General features: G+C 40.4%; 1 protein-coding gene across 1 annotated transcript in view; it reads left to right on the top strand.

Annotated features, from left to right (window-relative positions):
• LOC139739732 (disks large homolog 1-like) overlaps positions 1 to 22941 on the top strand; it is a 280561-nt gene that overhangs the window by 203152 nt on the left and 54468 nt on the right. The window contains exon 4 of the mRNA XM_071650335.1: positions 6451 to 6588. Within this exon, the coding sequence (XP_071506436.1) occupies positions 6451 to 6588 (138 nt within the window). The remainder of the gene's footprint in view (positions 1 to 6450; positions 6589 to 22941) is intronic.

Here is a 22941-nt window from a genome sequence, read left to right as displayed (position 1 = left end):
TCGAGGTTAGAAAACCTGCCCCTTTAAGTTCGTTGAGTTTTGTGTCCACATGGTTAGAAAACCTGCCCCTTTAAGTTCGTTGAGTTTTGTGTCCACATGGTGCTTAACTACGAGTCTTCGTGAACATAACCGATCGACCATTACCTTGACTTGCTCATCATTAATCATCATCATGGGAACTAATTATTCAGTCCCATGTGGGGGGGGGGGGTTCATTATTGGTTTTTAAGCATAATTTCAACCCATTGACAAGTTGATAGAACTCTTGGTACTATCAATGCCATCGATATCATACATGGACTCTTTACGTGCCCTCTATTGCGCAAAATGGGAAAAGGGTTCTCGCCACCCCAGCCTGAATACTCCTCAACCCTAGCCATCGCTAATATTCACCTCAACCATTACTCATCATGCCTTTTCCACTGCGACAATATCATGCATCTTTTCACTCTTTCCATCTCCTTCCCTGGCTTTCTCAATCTCTCTCTCTCTCTCTCTCTCTCTCTCTCTCTCTCTCCATCTCTCTCAAATGATGTAAGTACCACTATCATCCGACCCATTATCACATGACAGTTAATAGCTTACCACCTGCGTCACATACCATACCCACACACCACCACCACTGCCTACTACTGCCCCTACTTCTGCTTCTACATGTAGGCTAGAGCCGCTATAGAGGGCATCTTCATACCAATCATCATAGCATCTCCCCAGAGCTCTAAACGGGGGAGCAGATGATACTAGAGGTGAAACAAGCTCGCCCACGGTGGCAACACCTGCAACCAGGTGGATTAATTGCCCTCAGGTAGGTCGCCATTGCATGATTAAAAAAAAAAAAAAAAAAAATGTACGTTGAAAACAAAGGTGAGAAGGAAAAAAAAAAACAGCATGCAAAAAGGGTTTGACATAAATTGCAGGGATTTGGAAAATCTGAAATCTGAATCGGCGTGACACATGATGTGTCATCCAAGCGGTGTGTTCTCAACAAATTGACCACACACTGGCCATTTATTCAATTCCGCTGAATTGCAGCCCCCCTCCCCCACCATCTACCCCTTCCTTTCACCCTCCCTTCTCTCTCCTGCTCATTTTCTCTCCTCTCTTTTCTCCTCCTTTTCTCTTCTCTCCATCTCCTGTTCTGCAGGTACTTTTTTCCACATCATTTTTTTTTCATGCTTTTGGAATCATTTCATCGTGAGGTTTTTTTTTTTTCTTCTTTTTGTGGCCCTTCTGTGGATGACATCACCTCTAACTCTCCTCTTTTAAAAGGGCAAGGTGCTCCACAGAGGTTTATGCATTGAATCAGTAGCGAGAAATCAGTGAATGGTTGTGGAAAGTTAAAACCCATGGTTCAAATATTATTCCTGTCTTATTCATGGCACTCCTACCATACCTGAGTAGCAGGCCCTGTTGGATGAGTCAGAGATATTTCAAGCATTCTGACATTTTGGTAGTTGTCTTTTGCATTTAACCAATTTCATTTGAAACAACTCTTCGCCCTGAGGTGAAATCTCATGGGCTCAATTTGTGAGGCCATTATTTAGTCATCTCTACTGTTTGTACTCGTTATGTATTCATCATGGTGTATGGTGTATCAACAAGTTTATCATGTGTATTGTGTATCATTGAGGTATATTTCCTCCATACCTGTTGGTCTATGTCTCATCTTTTTCACTCTATGCTCCGGGGTCGGAATACGTGATCCTGCTTGATTTATTTTGTAGGGAAGATACCCTGTATGAGTGTGAAGGCAGATATTTCTGCCAGCTTGTGAATTCAAGGGAGATGTCGTTACCTCATTCTTTCTTCTGTCCGTCTTTCTCCCTGAGATGAGCTTGAAGCTCCCATTACACTTTCCACATTGTGAATTGACTCGTAACCGTGGTGATGGCTGCCTGTCATTACTTTTCCCACCCCTGCTCCCCTCCACCCTTTGGCTTAACTCCCCCACCCCCCTTTCCCTTTCCTCCCGTCTCCCTGGCGATTGGAGGACAACTCATCTTGCGCTCCGGTCCCATCCATCTTCATCCGACATCTTCTGGGTCATCTTCATATTTGAGTAGGATGCCAGTCCCTGAGAAATGCCTCGCAGAGTGTACAAAATATACCCCTGACATATCACTTCATGGAGACGGTCTGTTCCGATGATGTTGTACCCCCTTGGTAACACGGGCACTTCAAGACAAAGGAGATGGATCAAATGATTCACAGGTTTTGATATCAGCCGGAAGGGTTTGCAGCATGCATAAGTTGAAATGTCAGAGCAGTATCAAGCTTCTTCCCTTGTCTTCCTTTTTCTTCTTCTTCTTCTTCTTCTTCTCCTTCTTCTTCTTCTTCTTCTTCTTCTTCTTCTTCTCCTTTTCCTTCATCTTTTTCATCTTCTTCTTAAATCTTTCCCTTCCATTTTATTATCTTCCTTGTCATGTATACCATTTTTTCTCATCTTTTTTCTGTATATTTTATTTCCTCCTTTCTCATGTCTTCCATTTTGTTTTCTTCCTATCCTCCGTGTTTTGTCATCTTTCTCCTCCTGTTTCCCTTTCTTGCCTTCTTCCTCGTCCTGCTTCTCTGCATTGTTTGGTATTGTCATATTTGTAATTAATAATGGGGATGGGATGTCACACTTCCCCTCATCGTACGTGGAACAGTATTGTTCATCTTTCCACTGCTGGGCTTTTGCACCCCACAGACACAAGGCAGGATTACATTCTGTGAGAGTTAACCCATTTACAACCACAGCCCTAAAATGAGATTTGGAAAGACTTTATAACATTCTTGTTGCCATGGAAACCTGGCTCATTCTGTTCTCATTCAAGTCCAGAAATAGGTACTGGTAGATCTTGACCTTATGTCACAGCATTGTATCTTAAGGGGTATTCCATGTTCCTCTATAAGTTATTCTTGCAGTTAAATGAGCTATTACCCATGAATCGTATTTCACCCGTCCAGGCATAGGAATTTTCCACTCTGGAACATTCTTCACAGTTGCCAAGGGAAGCCTTAGTCCATGAAATGAACGAAGATTGCAAAGTTACTTTCTGTTGTTTGGCATCAATAGTACTACAGCGATACTTCAAGAACTTTGCTTGAAAAGTAAGCATTAGTTATAGTCTGCGATCGCTCTGTCCCACATGGTTGCCTGGTCGGTCTAGCCGGAGAGCGGAATGCTGACCATTACGTCAGTGGCTGAGGCGGCACCTCAAAAACTCTGTTGACACAATTGTCAATTAACAGGCCCGCGGCTATGTCAATACCGTCATTCTTCCGTACACATCTGGAGCATAGCGGTTCCCGTCCGTCGATACGGTCCGGGTGATTCCAGTCGTCCAACTAATTACGGAGATGGCCAAGTGCTGCAATCGTTTGATGTCAAGCAAAGATGGACTCTTTCCTTCCTCTCATCAGATGATTTGATATGAAATGGAACTGAAAGGTACCAAAGTGAAAATTGAAAAACTTGGCCATCTAGGTACTGTTCAGTTGAATTATCTGTTCCCCTTTGATTTGAAGAAGCACGGCAAGAGGATTTGTGATGTACACTTTCTCGTTTCTCAAATCACATCATGTCACAATTGAATATCTGTATCATGCGTTGAATAAGAGTGTTTTCTATTTGCTTGTTTTTAAATCTTGGGTGATATTTTTTCCCATTTTCGAAATTTTAGAAACAATACTTGTGCATCATCAGTGTTCCAAGTCTCCAGAAAAAAAAAGAAAGAAGAAGGAATATGAAGCATTAGCCATTGGCATCAGGTGCTTGACTGTTTCCATATTCACAGCCAGACATGCCATCAGTGCTGGTATGTGTAGGCATGTCATTCACTGAGAGGTGAATGGATTCACATGATTTGTACACGAGGTGCATTCATATTTACGTTGAAATATCACCATATTTTGCGTGGGAAATTGTAATGTGAATGCAAATACACCATGATGTACCCCACAAAATACTGCGGTATTTAGGATGGAAATTCTAGCCCTGGGCAAAATATGCAGGTGATATAAGTGAGTGTGAATTGTGCATGAAATACCACTGCAAGAACAGTAGTATATTTATCACCTGACCCGACACACTTCTTGTCATCTTCCCCCAGGAGATATAGGATGTGCAGTGCTTACCTGACAGATGTGTTCTTTCCAAGCAGAAACACTGTGGTATTTTGTGATTTTGTGAATTAAAATGCATGCGAAAGTTCTTGTCTACACTGCATGCATTGATTTTTAAAGGCAACTCGCGAAGATTTCATGCCGTAAAAATGAGCATCGGTGCCAATTCGCAAAAAATTTCATGCCGCACAAATGGCCTTCGGTGCCAATTCGCAAAAATTTCATGATGTGAAAATATAATGTTTTACAGTATTCCAATGTGAATGCACTTAGCGTAAATTCTTCCTGAGCATTATTAACTCGTAGTTCTGTGAGGCTTCTCTAAGATACTTTTCTTTTCTTTTCTTTTCTTTTTTGAGAGAGAAGCTCTTTTTCATCTGACATCTGGCTGGTCTTTTCAAAGCTGTCTTTTTCATTTTATTCCATTATTAGCCAGATATCTAGTGACAAGAAACAGTTACCTTTGGAAATATGATGACGTGGCTTTGAAAGAATGTTAAACACTGTCCGAAGTGGGGACCACGTTGGAAATTAATTGGAAGGTGATGACAAAAGTCATTCAGTTTCATTGTTTCGGTTGGATACGAGCGGAATGAAATTTCACCTCATTATTCCCGTCAGTGTGTGTCTGTACTGAACAACTCTGTCATTACAAAAGGAAAATAAAGATAGTATGGATCCGTTGGTGATTTGGACCACATGCTGTTTCACAAAGAGAAAGTGCCACAACATTAGGTTAGAGATAGAAATGAGCGCAATTCACAAAAAGGCTAAGACAATGTTATATCTGGAATAGTATCAGCTGTTCCAAATGCTTCCTTTAAATTATATTACAAATGCTCTATGGTTGGCTACTTTGTCTATAATGTTGAAATGCACTAACCATACTCATAGTCAATCAAGTAGCATTTAACACATTTGTCTCCCCTCCCCCACTAAAAAAGAATAAATAATAAAGAATTGTAGATTATCGTTTTTTCACAAATCAAGTTGAGTCAAGATATCAAGTAGATGGAAACACATCTAATGGGAGAGCTGTATAATTCTCCAAATATCTAGTTTTGAGCAATATGTTTTATCAGCGTAGTCATGCCATGCCAGTTTGCAGTGCTTGTCAACTCCACTCCTCCACCACTTGCTTACATAGTATGCATGTGATTCTTTTTCTGCCGAGTGCACAGAACTGTAATGTATCTGCCAAGAGAGGGAACACTTTGCTTTCTCTGCTCTGACCATATCCAGTGAGGTGTGAGAGGTTTTCTTCTCACAAGCTGTCTCTCAGATGGATGGAGTTAGGTTTGTGTGTTGAAAACCAGTTTACGGACCCACCCGATTCCCCGTCCACGGGGCAGGTAGGATCCAATTTCCCGCCTTGGTGATCATTACTCCGCATTTAATCCTACTAGTCACCCGTTTGACAAGCAGGCCGTCCTTTTCAGGGGTGTTTACGCTGTGTCTCATTTTGCCATACTCTAAAAAAACTCGCTCACGATGCGATCCCGTGAAGACACAGCGTCTCCAAGGTAACTCGGGAGTGTCATCCGATGTGACGCTTGTTTGACGAAGGAATCTGTGGTGTGAATTGTTGCTTACCTCAGCAGTCTTGCACTTTGCACAGGTCACGAACACATTTGTAGCAAAATAGAGCTCTCTGTTCCCAATTCGGATTTATTCATTATTTAAAGAGGTCTCCTTCACACTTCTTGATCATGGTCTTCTATAATATGTAACATGTCTGAAATTTACCTGTTCATGTTTTGGATGTTGTTGGGTTTTTTTTATATTGTTTGTGTGTATGTGTATGTGTTTATTCAATTTTTTTTTCTTAGTTGATTGAACATTGCTGATTGTATATTGTGTTTATATATTCAAGATGAATATTTTTGTCATGTGAAATTATAGACATCAAATAAAGATTACTGAGATACAAAAAAAAAAGTGAGTGTGTTTGTGTGTGTGTGTGTGATAATTACAGTTCAGTCTTGGTATAATAGACCAATAGCTTTTTTACAGTGATTCCAGTGTCCATGTACATTGTACTTAGTTTTTCATCTGTAGCGTGCAAAATGATCATGATATAACTTGCCTTTAAAGAACGAAAGTTGGCCAATCATGTGATGTATTATTTTTTCTTTTCTTTGCCATCACAAATCCATTGTATGCTTTTAAACTATTTTATTGTTATTTCTTCTGGCAGTTTTAAGATTCTTGTTTTATAGCAGAGTACATAATCATCATCCTGTTCTACTTTGCAATCCTAAATACAACAGTTTGTGCTTGGATTACTTACCTCTGATGTAAACTCCATGTTCTTTTTCTACTTTTTTTTTTCTACCTTTGCAGCAATACCATTATCCAGATGACTCTGCCCCTCCAACAGATGGCAACCCCCGCCTTGTTCCAGTGGTAGGGTCCCATGTAGAGCAACCAAAGGAAAATATACAGACATACGCAGCACAATCCACTGTCTCACCAGCAGAGGTAAGAACCTTAGGAACTGATTTGAGGGAAAGAGTGAAACATTGAGAATGACATTTTACCTTAAAGGGGAAGGCTAGTAACTGATCAGTGGGAATCAGTGGAAATGCTGGGAGATGATTGTTCCAATCCTTATGGGATTCATTCAAGAGTTCATTGTATATCTATTGTTGTGTGAAAATGATTTGCTTCAGAATGGTCTCATATTCAAGTAATGTGCAGTTTAATGCTTCCAGGTTAGCATCCCTGGTCAGTGACGGAGCATTAATCTGCACATTACTTGAATATGAGACCGTTCTGAAGCAAATCATTTTCACACAACAATAGATATACAATGAACTCTTGAATGAATCCCATAAGGATTGGAACAATCATCTCCCAGCATTTCCACTGATTCCCACTGATCAGGTACTAGCCTTTCCCTTTAAGTGTTATTTAAACCTGATCAGTTTATTTTCTTCCTTTGTGAAAAACACAAATAGTAAATAGATCGGTGGTCTTCCCTGTTTTATGCCACATACACCAATAAGAAGTGCAACTTCTCTCTTTTTTTTGGGGGGGGGGGGGTGGGGAAGGGAATAAACCCCACCTTCCTTCTCGCCCAAACCAAGAGAAGTCAAGGGAAATTTTATCTTTTTTTTGTCTCTCCAGCTTTCATTGGATTATCTTTTTTTTAGATGTTTTCCTGATTCTGTTCTGTTTTTTTTTTCAGATTTATTTATCTATTTATTTATGTATTTATTTTTTTGTTGTTTCCTACAGTAGGGTAAAGTTTTATTTATAAGGTTAAATGAAGAAATTCTTAGATGTCATCCTCATTTGTGATTGGCAAATGTGTGTGATGCTGATCTGAATCATGTAGAAAAAAAACACATTTACATTCTGTGGAACTTAGGCAATCTTTAACATATATGTATATACAAATACATGAAAGAGAGACTTAATTTACTCAGTGTGTGTGTGTGTGTGTGTGTGTGTGTGTGTGTGTATGTATGTATGTACATGAATATTGATGAAGTAGGAGAAATATTATAGTCTTGAGGAGGTTGTTAAAAAAAAGGGGGGGGGAATGAAAATGATGATAAGAGAATTTGAATTCCCTGGCTGCCAAAAAACTTATTGTTTCTGTGCTGGAGATGGTGAAAGCTGGCTGATCGTGACATTATTATATGTTTCGAGTTTTGTTTTGTTTTGTTTTTTCAGTTTTGGTTTATTTTTGGCTGGGGGGTAGGGGAAAGTTGTGTTCCTCTTTTTCTTGGAACTGCTCAGTTGGCATTTTGCTTCATTGCTCCTCCTAGTAATGAGAGACTGGGGGAGAAACCGATTTAATCAAATCATGGTAGGGGGAAGAGTGACTTTGACACTACCCCTCTTGTCTGGAGCACCCTGTCAAAGTTCCTGAGGATATTCTCTTCTGAGGGGAGCCGAATGACCCCATTCACACTTGAGAGATCAGCAGAGCTTTTACATCGTATTCTGTTGATGAGAGCTCTCTGCTGTGATTGTCGGAATGATTCAACGTCAGGGAATTTTCCATTTGAGAACTGCCATAAGGAGTATCCACATTCACACTCGTAACATTAAGTGCAACTGTCTCACAGTATAGTTTTGATGAGAATGGTCCACTTTTGATTGGCAGCTAGTGAAACATTGCCCCAGGAATGTTCCACTGGAGACTTTTGAAAGGCATTCAATGGCCCCATTCACACTGGTGAAATCAGCCTGGCCTGGGCACCTCTCTGGACAACACCTTTTCTTATGAGATGGGACTGATCTCAATGTCCTAGAAAGCAATTGATGCATTTTTTGGGGGTGGGGGTGGGGGCTAGGTTAAACTGGGAAAAAATAGGGTTATTGTGGTATTCATTGATATAGAGCTTAGGATTAGAAGAGACTGCAAATTGAGTAACTTCTAGGTTCCCAAGGCCTGAGAACCAGAAGGGCATTATCGCATTTTAAAAAGAATTGAATTATTAGTAATACATTGTAGAGCTCGATCTCCTCTACATTATGGTGTCCATTTTAATAAGTCATTTCCATTTTCAGTAAAATAATATTCAAATCAAAACCAAAAGGGTGCTTTTTATCCAATATTTGGAACAATACCTATAAATCTACCCACTTTTGATTGAAATAAGCTCTTTATGACATGAAAATTGATTGTTTCATTTTTATCTATGCTCAAATCTGAAGGCACAAAATTTATTGTTTTGTTTTCATTTATGCTCAAATCTGAAAGCGCAATAGCGCCTTTCTGCTTCTCAGCTGTCGATGTTTGGATCTAGAGAGATGCAAGTACGATAGCATCATACAGTGTGTTTGATGTGGTACTTAGTAGTGGTACGGCACCTGTCGCCAGTTTATCGGGAAGAGAGATGTGTTAGAATTTAATGAAACCATCAATCATCATCTTCTGTGGAAATTAGAACAAGTTTTCAGGAACAGCAGCACACATTCATCTACTCTTCTTTTTTCCTCTCTCTCTCTCTGCTCTATAGATAGATAGACTGATGAATAGATAGATGGATAGATAGATAGATAGATTGATAGATATATGGATGTAGATATCTAGATAAAAAGATAGATAGATGGATAGATAGAAAGAGATAGATAGAAAGATCAATAGAGAGATAGATAGATAGAAAGAGAGATAAAACAATCTAGATAGATAGATAGATAGAAAGAGAGATAGATAGATAGATAGATAGATAGATAGATAGATAGATAGGTAGATAGATAGATAGATAGATAGATAGATAGACAAATAGATAGATAGATAGATAGATGGAAAGAGAGATAGAATGGTCTTCATTCAAATCATCCATGGCAATCAGAGGTTGAATTGTTCATGAGTTTACATTAGTGCGCATGAGCTTCTCAATGTTGAAAATTTATAAATAAATACATTTGTTCGAACTATAAAGACCTCACCAACTTGCACTCATGAATACTAGCACACACACTCACACACACACACACACACCAAATATGCATACACACACATGTATTCACAAGCTTATGTAAAAGAATATGCATATAAATACTCTCACATGCATGTATACACCTGCTCCCACATGTTGTCCTCTCATATCATACCATATTGCACATATGGGTAGAGTCTGTCAAAGGGAAATAAAATTGCATTTACCTCAGCTTTAACCAAATCAAAATACTGATGTTTGTTTTCATCATTATTCTTAAATATTATCTCAAAGGCAAGTGGGTTTAAGATGAAAAATTCTGAATTAAGTAATTCACCAATAAAAGGCAACAACAATAACAATCCCCTCCCCCCCCCCCAAAAAAAAGAACAAATATATGTAGTTTGTGCCAAGTGCAAGAATTTGTGTGCCTCTATACTGGAAGCCTGACTTTGCTTCTCCACCTAAATGTCAGAAGAACCCCCCCCCCATGGCTGCAGAAAAGAAATTTAAACTCCCAGTGCACCTTTTGATTGCATTTTGGTCGAGTTACTGTGGGGACCCCCAGGGGTTGGGGGGGGGGTCGTCTTGAAGAGAGAGAAAAGCGTACAACAACAGAAACCAATCAAAAGAAGGCATCTTCTCTTTCTCGTCTCTTCCCCTGTTGGGAGGTAGAGGGGATGGGATAGGGTGACGTCTTGTCTTTTATGTTCGGGGGAGAAGAGTTGATTCGCCTCGCTCCCATGCCCCTCTGAGAGGACGTCAACAGGTTGCGTGACCGTCAAAAGCAAGAGTCCCACGGTCTCGTCTCTCGTCTCGGCGGTGAACACACAAGTAGGAGTGGGGAGAGTCTAGTGAGAATACACAACACACATGTGGGACTGTCCTTTTATTTATCACTCTGAGCTTGCTCATGCACACACAAAATACACATACATACAGACACACACAAATGGCATACCATATTTTCGTGAATAAGCGATTTTTTTAAAAACATATTGCAGGAGTCAATGAATATTTGGAAATTGAACTATGTCATCATCACAAGTTTGTTGCAGTACGCATTATGTGAGTTGCTACGATGGCATGCATACAAGTACTTTTTTGATGACGTCACTATATGGAATAGAAATGTTGTCACCTCTTACCCATCAACAGTAGAGTGCCTTTCCGCAGAAAGTTCTTGTCTAACTAAGATGTGAAGTTTGTGTGGTGTTTATTGTGTAGAAGTTCCAAGTTCACAATACAAAAGAGTTCAATGATAATTGTCATTTGGTGTACAGAAGCTGTCCATAAGGACATCATATTGACCACATTTCTGTGAATTTCATGATAAAACTTCTGTCCTAGACATGGTTTCAATGTCATCGTTGCTGCTTTGCCAGAAATCCTGAAGATGAACTGTAGGTAGTATTTTTTTGAAGTGCATTTGCATCAATGTTTAGACCAAAAAGATGCGCCTAAGATGTTGAAGCCAACTGTCAGTGTCACATCATTTATCTTCATAAATCCAGTCACTGCCAGAGGCTAGATCTAGTATGATATGTAATGAGCAATGAGATGTGGAGGTGATAACCTCAAAGGGGTAATGATACCACCATATCTCCCCCCCCCCCCCGTGCCCCTCCCGTGCCCCGCCCGGAAACAGGGAATCATACCCATGTCGTCCCATATGATAATGCGCACCATTGCTGTAAAGTAAGCCACAAAGGCCTTACCCACCCCTGTTGAGAGAGGGCCTCTCCCAAACATCATTAGCATACCGCACGGCAACGGTGCTCACTTCTCCCACTTTTCCACCTATCTCCTCCTCCAGTTATCCGCGAAAGCGAGCCATAACGAGATGTTGCCGCTTTGAGGGGGGGAGAAGAAATCTAAGAACAACAAAACGAGGAAAATGCTATGCACTGGAGCATCTCCCTCTCTCTCCCTCTCACTCTTTCTCTCTCTCCGTCCGTGTTTTTCTCTTTCTCGCTACTCTTCTTTGCTTGCCGTTTGTTTTTACCCCGAAAAGCTCCCTATCCAATCTAATTTCTCACAAAGCAACCACCTGTTTCACCAATTCATTCCCGTCGCCCGCTATCGCTCTCCCCGGCGAGGGCTGCTTCGCTGGTCTGTTGTCTCCCGCGGATACGAGAGAGCGGGCTTTCTGTGTCGTGGGAGAACTCCACACACCCTCTCCCAAACTCATACACCACACACACTCGTGCGCAGCATAGCCACACACACACACACACGCACACACACACAATATCATAAGTGGAAGCTCTTGCACAGATGTCTATATGAAGGAACGCACACATACACAGATACACACACACAAACCACCTAAGCACACACACAGATATCACACACACACTCATACACGGAGAGCAACACATCAACTTGCACTCACTCCGAGAGAGACTGTGCAAGAGCTGTAGGGTAGGTAACACGTAGACAGGAGGAGGATGAACGAGCCAGAGGAGCGTCGTCGTGGGTGACGGGAATCCCGCATCTCGTCGCCGGGATGCATGTGTTCGTTAACGTCTCCTCGGCGCTGCTCTGTCCAAGGCGAAAGGTACCGTGTGTTCGTCCCGTCTCCTGTCCTTCCCTGTTGTCCAGTCTTTCAGCCAGGAATGCTGATTATCTATTAATCTTTCCAATTTCTTGTTTTGAGAAGTAGAGTGAGGATGAGTTAGGGGTGGGGTATCCGTGTCAATGATTGTGATTAGTAATTTTGTTGACGTCGCGAGATAGGCTGCTGTCATCGAACCTCACTTTTTCTTAGTGCTCTTTGAAGTTGTTTGCATGACATATTTTTGGTACTCTCTCATAGCTATATTTTTAGCCATCTGTATTAACTCCTCTGTTCCCATGATCAGTGCCTTGTGCATGCTTTTTACTCTTTCTCACACACACACACACACACACACACACACACACACATACACACATACATACACACATTCTCTTTTCTTCACTCTTTATGCTTTTGTTACATTCATTCAGAGTGTTTTATTTTTCTCTAGCTCTCTATAAACTCATATTACAATCTCCAGATCTTTCACTCGAAGCACTCCTCTTTTTTTTCTGAGTCTCACAAAGCATTTTTGTCTTTTTGAATTGTCTTTATTCTTCTTTTATTCTCCTTTCTTCCCTAGTCTGTAAAAATTGATGCTTCTTGGAAACACAGAGTGCATACATTGATAGAGAGTACCTCTTTGTGAGGATTTCTGGTAGCTCCACAATCGAAATTTGCTCAGGATGGGAGGTTTACTTGGTTTTGAGTGATGAAAGATCATCCAGAGTGACAAGTCCAAGAACACTTTTTATGGTTTCTCGTTACCATGGCGATTTGGCTTAAATTTTGTGTGGGTTTTTTTTTTCCCCTCATGTGGGATGAAAAAGAGAGTTGACTGCCAAGCCAAGCAAGAATTGCTCTCTCTCTCTCTCTCTCTGTCTTTTAAGTTATTTTCTTCATAACCGTTGAGTCCTCTAGCAGTTTAACCCGTTGAGGACGGACTGATTTTGCTACAACACGCATTTCCCATAGACACCTGCCCGAGTATACTCTGGACTCGTCCTCAACGGGTTAACATCTCAGAATGATCAGAACAACATCGTGAGGTGTGTGTGCTAGATTTAAGCCTGAAACTTTTATTGAAAGGTAATGAAGGTGGGCGAAAAACATTCCTTGTGTGTCTGTGCCATGATATTACGTGGATTTGAATCCTTTTGAATCAGGCAGAAGTCTGCTTTGTCTTTGCCACTATAATGTAGTCATGCTGTGATCATATCTGTCATGAAGAAGAGAAAAAAACCCCATGGTGATTGATTGCCAGTCGTAACGTGCATTTAGAATAATGAGCTACAGCCTGGCTCCATATATTCCCCCCTTCATCTTCCTCTGATGTTTAACACCCTTCCTTCATTTTAAAGTGTCTACCCAGTCTTATGCATTGCAGTCATTTTCCACATTGCTATGTGGTTGACCCATTCTTGTTTGGGGAGGGGGGGGGGGGGGCAGGCTTTTGCCATGGCAAAAGCACAAGGAAAACTAGGACCATGTATTTTGTAAGATTTGTGGTTGTAATTCATTACAAATCCCATAGTTCATATTACAAAATCCTCACTATCAGTTCCAATTAAATTATGACATGCTTGTTCAGGTAAGAGTGTGTTTTTTTGTTTTTAGCTCACCTGAGCCAAAGGCTCAAGTGAGCTATTGCGATCGCCCTTCGTCCGGCGTCCGTCGTGCGTCGTGCGTCGTGCGTCGTGCGTCGTCCGTCGTCCGTCGTGCGTCGTGCGTAAACTTTTTACATTTTCATCTTCTTCTTGAAAACCCCAAGACCGATTTTCATCAAACTTGGCAGGTAGCATCCCTAGGGGGTTAGGAACTCAATTTGTTAAAATGGGCACCATGCCCCACCCAGGGGGCCCCCAGGGGGGCCCAAACCCCCCAAAATTAAGGAATCTGTAAAAATCTTCTTCTCTAGAACCAGAAGTGATAGAGCTAAGTTAATAATATGAGTTAGTACATTGATGACTGTAGTTTCAAGTTTGTTCATGGCAGAATCAGGGGTGCCCCCCTTGGGACCCAGGGGAGGGGGGTGGGGAAGGGTTCTAATGGGGCCTAAATTGTACATTTTCATCTTCTTCTTGAGAACTCCATGACCCATTTTCACCAAACTTGGCAGGTAGCATCCCTAGGGGGTTAGGAACTCCATTTGTTAAAATGGGCACCATGACCCACCCAGGGGGCCCCCAGGGGGCCCAAACCCCCCAAAATTAAGGAATCCGCAAAAATCTTCTTCTCTAGAACCAGAAGTGATAGAGCTAGGTTTATACTATGAGTTAGCACATTGATGACTGTAGTTTCAAGTTTGTTCATGGCAGAATCAGGGGTGCCCCCCTTTGGACCCAGGGGGGGGGGGGGGGGGTGAGGAGGGGTCCTAATGGGGCCTAAATTGTATATTTTTATCTTCTTCTTGAGAACCCCATGACCCATTTTCACCAAACTTGGCAGGTAGCATCCCTAGGGGGTTAGGATCTCAATTTGTTAAAATGGGCACCATGCCCCGCCCAGGGGGCCCCCAGGGGGCCCAAACCCCCCAAATGAAGGAATCTTTAAAAATCTTCTCTAGAATCAGAAGTTATAGAGCTGAGATAATACTATGAGTGAGTACAGTAATGACTGTAGTTTCAAGTTTGTTCATAGGAGATCCAGGGGTGCCCCTCTTGGGGGTGGGGGGGGGGGGGTGGTTGGAAGGGTCCAAATGGAGGCCTGAATTGTACATTTTCATCTTCTTCCTGAAAACCTCATGATGGATTTTTGTCAAACTTGGCAGGTAGCATCCCTAGGTGGTCAGGATCTCAATTTATCAAACTGGGCACCATGCCCCACCCAGAGGGCCCCAGGGGGCCCCAATTCCCCCAAATTAAGGAATCTTGAAAAAATTGGGCCCTTATTGTACATTTTCATCTTCCACTTGAGAATGCCTCGTCAAATTTTGGTAGAGCTGTGAATAATTTAGATTAGTGACTGCGTGAAAGGTGAACTTGCGATACTCAGGTGAGCGCTAGACCCGCGGGTCTCTTGTTTTTAATCTCTTACTTCGATTTTTACACTTTGCCCGCCAGATGAAGTAAAGCATGGTCTTGATTTCAGCAACTGTCAACATATCAGACGCACCATCACAAATTGCGAACAAAATACTTGCACATCATAAAAGCATTTGGGGATTGACTACAGAAAATATTAATTGCTGTGAAAACTTCCTAATTGTCCAGAATAGATGGGATTATACCAGATTAGAGTAGATCAGATTAGCTTGGATCAGATTACATTAGAATGCAATTTACAACCACATGACTGCTTTTCTTGATAGGTTCAGCGCAAGAGCTTGATTCACAATAGACAGTGAACTTTGTGTGGTATTTAGAGTCAAAGCAACTGTCATATCTAAAAAGCTTGTCATCAGGGTGGTAGATTTTAAGTGGAAATGACATTTTTATTGGAGAGCCAATCCACAGATCTCTGGAAAATGTGGAAATGAAGTTTCAATTAAAGCTCAACAAATGCTAAAAAAATTGATTTGCCTTCAATATGTGTTAAGTCTATTAAGTTCCAGTTAGGTTTAATTGGGTGTGTAATGAAAAAGGGAAATGTTTATAATCAGTAATGAAAGATTTATGCTGAAAACAGTTGTTTTGTGTTCTTTATTTTTTTGGAGCATTGCTGAGAACCATATTTTGGCTTTAAGAATTTAAGCTGTCATGAAATATTTTGGAGACACTTTGAGAGTAATAAACTAATAACCATAAGATGCCTTTGGTGTATATTTGTGTTGTGCTTTGCTACACTATAAAGACCCGAAACCTCCATTTTTTTTCCTCTCCATTTTGCACCCCAAAACCTGCAAGTGAACTGGTCCTCTTTGATGTTGCCATGGTAACAGGTTGCCTCCTCGGAGAGAGAGCATCAATATTTAATGGAGACGTTCATTGTGATGGCGCTATTCAGTCGCGCTTGTTCCAGGCAGGCCAACTTGTCAGCCTAGAATGCTTCTTTTTTCTTTACGGTTGGAAAAAAAGAAGAGAGGAAACACTAAAGAACCAATAGGCCGTCTTTTGAACGGTTGTGCTACTTCATAATTGCGATACCTTCTCATCTCGTATTTACCAGCCTGCATTGGAAGTATGATGGCCGATGTATTAATACGCGTTGTGGTGTTATTGATTTTTCTCTTTTGCTCCGTCACAAGTAGCAGTCTGTGGAAGATGCTGACGGGCTCTGACGCGATACCACAGGCATCCCTGGAGTCGTAACTGCCAATTAAACTGCAAATTATTGATTGCCCATTGTTTGTTCCCCCCTTCAAAAAAAAAAGTCTGTTCCAATTTTCAGAGGACATATTATATGGCCATTGTGTTTAGGGCCCCCACAGTAGAAGTACAAATAACGGCATAGACATCTACCGTTACCCAACCCCCCCCCCCCTTACTCAGTCACCTCTTGTTGTGCGGTTCAGAGTATTTATTGGTGCGCGTCATTATGTGTAGCGGAAAATTTTGCAGCAGGTGTCTACCAACGCCCAAGGCTGATTTATGTTGGTAACTCTGCCACAGAACTGTTTTTGCGTATTTTCTCTCTCCACGGGCTTCCACGTCGGATGTGGCGAGTTTAACCTCGGCACTTGTGTTTTTGCGAAAATAAAGAAACGGATCAATGTTTGTCTGCAGCTCACAGGCTGCCAATACCAGTTTTCTAACCCAGAAATTCACCAAAGGAAGGAGGTGCCCCAAAAGTTGTCCTTTTTACATCACAGTTTTGTTTGGCTCCTCCTTTGAAAGTTGCTCTAAATTTCAGATGGCTTTGTTCACATCTACAACTAGCAAAGGCGATTTTTTGTTGTTGTCTGAAAGTGGGCTTGTTTTGTTGTTGCTATTTTTTCTGTAACTGCTTTATTTCTTGGTAACTATCCTACATTTATTGCTGCTACTCTCTGAAGATAAGAGATAATCAAGGTACCTTTATAATGGCAGTAATAGATCTGCTGTGCAGTTATCTCTGCCATCTCAAGTCTTTCATTAGTGTGTCTATATCAGCAGTAGATAAAGCGGGGGAAAAAAAGGGAGGGCCATTTTGAAAGACGAGACAGACACAGTTAGGAAAAGGTCACACCGAGAGGAAAAAAAAAATATTATTGAAGGTATTTACTTCATACAGGCACAAGCTTGCAGGAAATATATTGTCAAGACATCACGGCGGCAAATGGCAAGAACGCAGCGCCACGGTATTGCGATCTGCCGAAATCGTTGGGATGTCGACAGCCATTTTACGGCTATTGTCTGTCGTAGAATAGAAATTATCGATCAAACTCCCCAGAACCGTCTTCAATGGAGATGTCATTGGATTTCAGAATGGGGGGAGGGGGGTGTTGGTAGGGGTAGGGGAGGGAATGGGGCGGAAGGGGAGAGAATAAGACGCGGTTAAGCATGATCTCTACAACTTAGTTAACTTCAGGGACATTTGAAAGATGTTAGAAAGGTACAAGCATATCTGTTGATGACAAGTTCTTTAGACGTGGAAAATAAAATCTGATGCTTTTTATTTTGTCTCACGCAGCTTGCCACCATGTCCAGATGACCTTGTTACTGACAAGAAAGAAGACACGAGGGGGGGGGGGGATAGGATGGGAATCAGATGAAAGGCTCAATACTTACCCACTTCATTTTACATATATACTGGAGTGATCATTCCAGTATATTTTCTTCCCGATTACTAGCAAATGGTACCATACTATTTTGTGTAGTGCATGCATGAACGTATATGTCAGAAACATTCGATAGTCTATCAATGTAGCTTTTTTCCTTGTTATTTTTACTTTTGCGGAAGGGTAGATGGATGGATGGACAGAGATGTCTCTTTAAAGTATCTTATTTTCTTTTCTTCTTCTTTTTTGACACTGGCTATTGCAGCTGTCATGAGCAGAGATTATTCACCATGCTTCATATCATAACACAGTCTTGAATGTATTTTAGACCTGAATTTTACCCACATGAAAGTACTACATGAGGTATACTATAGCACCAAATCAAAAAAACAAACAAACAATCAAAAACAAAAACAAAAACAAAACTGCCTTCTACATGTAATTTACATCACGGGTTGAGCATTGCTTTCCTATTTTGGTTTTGTTTTTGTTTTGGTCATACATTGTATCTGCCCACCTAATTGCAATATACAGAGGATGAGCCTCTCTCGGCACATAAATCCCACGCTAATCAGTGAATAAGGGTAGATGAATTAATTCCATTTCATTTCATTTGCTTCATTGTTTGCAAGGTTAAGGTCAATGCACTGATTCTTTTTTTATTCACTGTTTGGAGAGCCCCTGTGAAATGAAATATAACAAAAAACAAATATGAATTCTCGTTGGTACACAAATTTGTGCCTACGTGCATATTGGCATGGACAGTTTGGTAACCCATATTTTGTGGACCCCTCCCGTCAAGGTTTCCCCACAGTGCACGGAGGTTCAAAGGTTAAGTCAGGAAGTCAAGTCATCGACTCCTGGCTGAAGTATGATGTTGGGAAGCAGCTACATATTTCTCCCATTTAATGACATTAGTTTTATGCAAAATACCCCAAAAGTTATATTCTTTTTAAGTAAGTGTAAGAGAGTGTGAAAAGCAGGAATGGAAAGTGAACGAGAATGACTCAAGGTGTGTAAAACGCAAGCACCATGGAAAGCAGCAGTTTGAAGTGTCATGCCCTTTCCCCACATCACATCAAGAAAGAAACTATCCCAAATTGTATGGGGTGGTCTGCCATGCCCCTGTCTTATACTAGCTTTTCACATTTTACAAATCCAGTATATGAGAAAGAGAGGGGCAAAAAGTGAAAACCTTGGAAGGAAATATATATGTAATGTATTCGTTTGCCCCTTCTGAGGTAGGAGATTCTAGCTGAAATTGATATCAGTGATTATTTTGGGATGACTGCCAGCAAGTTATGTAACTCGTCTTTTATCCAGTGCATTTGGCCTACAAGGGGAGGGGATTTTAAAGGCATAGTTTACCATTTGCAGATGAAACAAAAACCCAGCATTAGTGCTTCAAAATAGTTCTAAAATGTGAGTTAGTGATAGAAACAACCAATGTAAAAGTTTGAACCAGCAAAATCAATGGTAAGTATTGTTAAATATACAAAATGTGAACAATAGTTATAATAAAAAAATGTCTCCAGACTAAACCATCTTCAGTAACCGTTTAATGACAAAAAAAGGTGATTTTTCCTTATATTTTAGGCTTTATTGAAAAAAAATCTTATATGGTAGGATGTTTTGTGAGTGATACAACTGACCTACAAATATGCATCAAAAGTGATATCTTGAACATTTTTGAAATCACTGCTCCCAAAGGTAAACATGACCTTTAATCAAAACTAGCTACAACAAAAAAGTAGTTTGTTGGGTATGTTGCATATAAGGTGATAAAAGCATCGTAGATGAAGTAATAACAAAGAAAACAAACTTTCGTCACTGATGTATTAACTACTCAGTTTAATAGCAGTGATTATAGTGACTTCTAGATTTCCATAATCTTCATAATACTAGTAGTACTTACAGGAAACACAATTTCTGGTCGTAGTGGTTATTGTGCGAGTTTTTCATTTTTTGAGTGGGAGGAATAATAATTCTCCATGAGATTAAGTTTGTTAAATTCTAAGTTGAAGCTGAAGCTGAAGAGGATTTGCTTATGTTGAATTTTAAGTATGAATTATCAGAGAACATATCCCAATTCTATATATATTTGTAACTTTGTCACACTAAGTGTAAAGCAGTCTCGCATAGACATAAAAAACATGAACCTTTCTTATTAGTTTTAAAAGCTTCCACCCCCATAAACGTTTGTTTGTCTGTCTGTGTCTGTGTATGTGTTTAGGTTTGTATGTGTGTGTATGTTTCCTATAAGGGGCTTATTCTCCCCTCCCCCCTTTCTTTTGTCTCTCTCTCTCTCTCTCTCATTCTCATTCTCTTTCTGTTACTGTATTTTCAGCCCTCGACACCGTTTCGTTTAACCGATATCGCTGATCGTTGTTTTGCAGTAAGCCAGTCAAGATAATTTGCTGGAGGGGTGTAGATTAGAAATTGTATCTGTGAGTCGGTGGGACTATGGTATTCCTCCGCAAAAAGCCGTAAGCCGCGTGAACCCACCGCAGTTTCAGTGTCATCCCATAAGTAGTATTGTCACATGATCAGCTCTTTATCTAACAAGTTTGCAGAGGTGTCGTTGAAAGGACACTGTCTTGTTCATTCCTTTCACACTCTGTTCAAGGAGGAAAATATTTTGCTGTAATTAAGTTGTGTTTGCTTTTAATTTGTGAAGGTGTTTGTTGTGCAATGCTGAAAACTGTGAAAAATATTCCAAAACTTTAAGGATAGGTTTGGTTACAATGCATCCAAGCCAGGAATCTGTGCTTCAAGATAAGGAATGAACTACTGTAATAAATGGATTAATCAGCTTCATGGGCTTTCAGAATGCGTACTTTTATTGGACAAGTTCGCCTTAATATACTCCTGGATTGAGTAAATGTAGCAGTATTAGTAGAGCACATCTGTGAAACTTTGAGGAAAATCAGACAATTCGTTCAAAAGCAGTGAATTTGTTTTAACATTTCTGGGCAGTCACTGCTGAATGAGGTTGACCACTCCAGTTTTTGATGTCACATGAGCAGAATGATATAATGAGGAAAATATGGAGAGGATTCCACAAAATATCATTAAAAAAAAAAAGTAATCACTCCTTTACTTGTTACTGACGTAGGTTAAGAGTAATATTATTCCCCCTGCAACAAAATAAAAATATGGTGAATTTTCATTATGTCATTCTTCAAGGTGGCCGAAGATCAATAGGGAGTAGATTATATTGAGCTCTCGGTGGACTACAATTTACACCCAGAACAGCGTGGTGTAAAGTTCTTACCCAACACTTATGGATTTTTTTCCACAAAAAATGAAATGATCCTCAAATATTTCAAGACGACAGGAAGATTAAGTATGCGGGAGACCGCCCTCTAGAGTCTAAAATTCATCTATTCATTGATCACATTAATTTTTTAAAGCAATTTATTGTCATGTTCAAAGCTTTTGCGATGCTTAATCCTGAGAGCTGCTAACAGTGCTCAAGTTCTCAACAATGCCAGTCATCCAGTTTCCATAGCAACCCACATCCAGTGATGTGGAATGTCGAGAAGATACGCTAAGCCCTCCACTCATTGTGCAAAGTTAGTAGGGGGGGGGGGGGTTCAGACATGGGGGGGGGGGAGGCAGAGGAGGAGGAGTAAGTCTTCGTGACACTCACATCAACTATAAAGCCATTGATGGTTGGTCTATCTTTCTCGCCAAGAAGATGTAGTTCTGGTGTGTGGGCAGCAGATTGCATTTTGAAGAATCCCACCGGTGGTAATTTGCTTTACGCTTGGCATCGATTCGAAACAAGCCAGACTGCTTGTGAATGTGTATGTGTGCATGTTTCTCAGAAAAAAAAAGGCAGATTATTTCAGGCATGTAAGCCCTCACTATGTTTTTGATACTTATCATTTCAAGCATTGAAGTTCAACACACCGACAGTGATTTGGCACTCACCATAGATACTCTTACGTACAGACAAACGAACAGATAATTATGCATTCATCTCACCTAGTCTTGATCCAAGATGCAGTTGGATTTATTTTTATTTTTGTTTCTCTCTCACACCATTGAAAACTCCAATCAAGTAGGAGCCAATCAAACCCAAGATGATCTGACTCTCCAGGGGTGGTCTCCCGGGATGTAATCATGTTTTAATTGATGTACCAGGCCGAAATCAGAGATTGGTCTGACACCAAGGATAGCATCTAATATTCATCTGCATGCATTTTGTACAGCACACTTGTGCTACACGCAGTACATGACCTAAAAACAAGAACAAAAAACAAAAAACATAGCAAAAATGTGCATGGGTGGCACTGTGTGTATTAAGGGCTGCCTTGATGATAACGTTACTTGCTTAAAGGTTGTTATCCCTTTTGCAAATGTCGCAAAATTTTGCTTGGTTGAAGAATAATGTCTCCCAACATCGGTAATGAAATCTCATTGAAATGCATCACAGAGTTTGTAGAAAACAAAAGTGAAAAAAACAAAACAAACAAAACTAACTCCATGTCCCTTGAAAATGTGCTCCCCTTTTGTACCGAGAATAAAGGTTGGATTTTTTTTTTTTGGGGGGGGGGGGTGGGGTAGGGGGATTGGAGTAAATTCAATGGAAATCTGTTGTATTGTTGTCCCCTCCATCATAAAGAAATGTTTTCAGTTTTATTACTATGATGAAATGTCTGCATTACCTACCTGTACAATATACCAGTTGATGAAAGAAATCTCATTTTCAGGTTTGCAAAAAAGACACATAAACTTTTAAGAAGAATGTTACTCTCGCACTTTTAATACCAATGAACCTGCAACGCCATATGATCAAATAAGAGAAACACATGGCATAAGTCTCTTGCCTTAAAGGGATAGTCCAGTATTGGTGGAGATGAGATTTGGGCTTTTAACTTTTTGTGAGATACCAAGAAAACACTTATAAAATAGTACAGAGCATACCATTTCAAGAGGAATTCAAAGTTTATTTGATAAAAATCGGGTTTGGAATGACTGAAACATCCAAAAACAAAGTAAAACAAAGCAATCGTAATAAAGTGTGGTCCCACACTTTATTAGAATTGCTTTTTTTTTGATATCTCAGCCATTTCAAAACCAATTTTCATCAAATAAACGTTGAATTCCTCATGGAATTACATGCTCTTTCATATTTCATAAGCGGTTTCTCATTATCTCGCCAAAAAAAAAATGTTAGAAACCTGAAATTAGGTCTCAACCAAATCTACACGATCCCTTTAAAACAAACT

This window comes from Diadema antillarum, unplaced genomic scaffold, assembly GCF_040938485.1.
Source record: "Diadema antillarum isolate AM-2024a unplaced genomic scaffold, OU_Dant_1.0 seq00000813_RagTag, whole genome shotgun sequence".
In the NCBI taxonomy this organism is placed as follows: domain Eukaryota; kingdom Metazoa; phylum Echinodermata; class Echinoidea; order Diadematoida; family Diadematidae; genus Diadema; species Diadema antillarum.
Note: the sequence above shows the minus strand (reverse complement) of the source record. Positions and strands in the feature narration are given on the sequence as shown.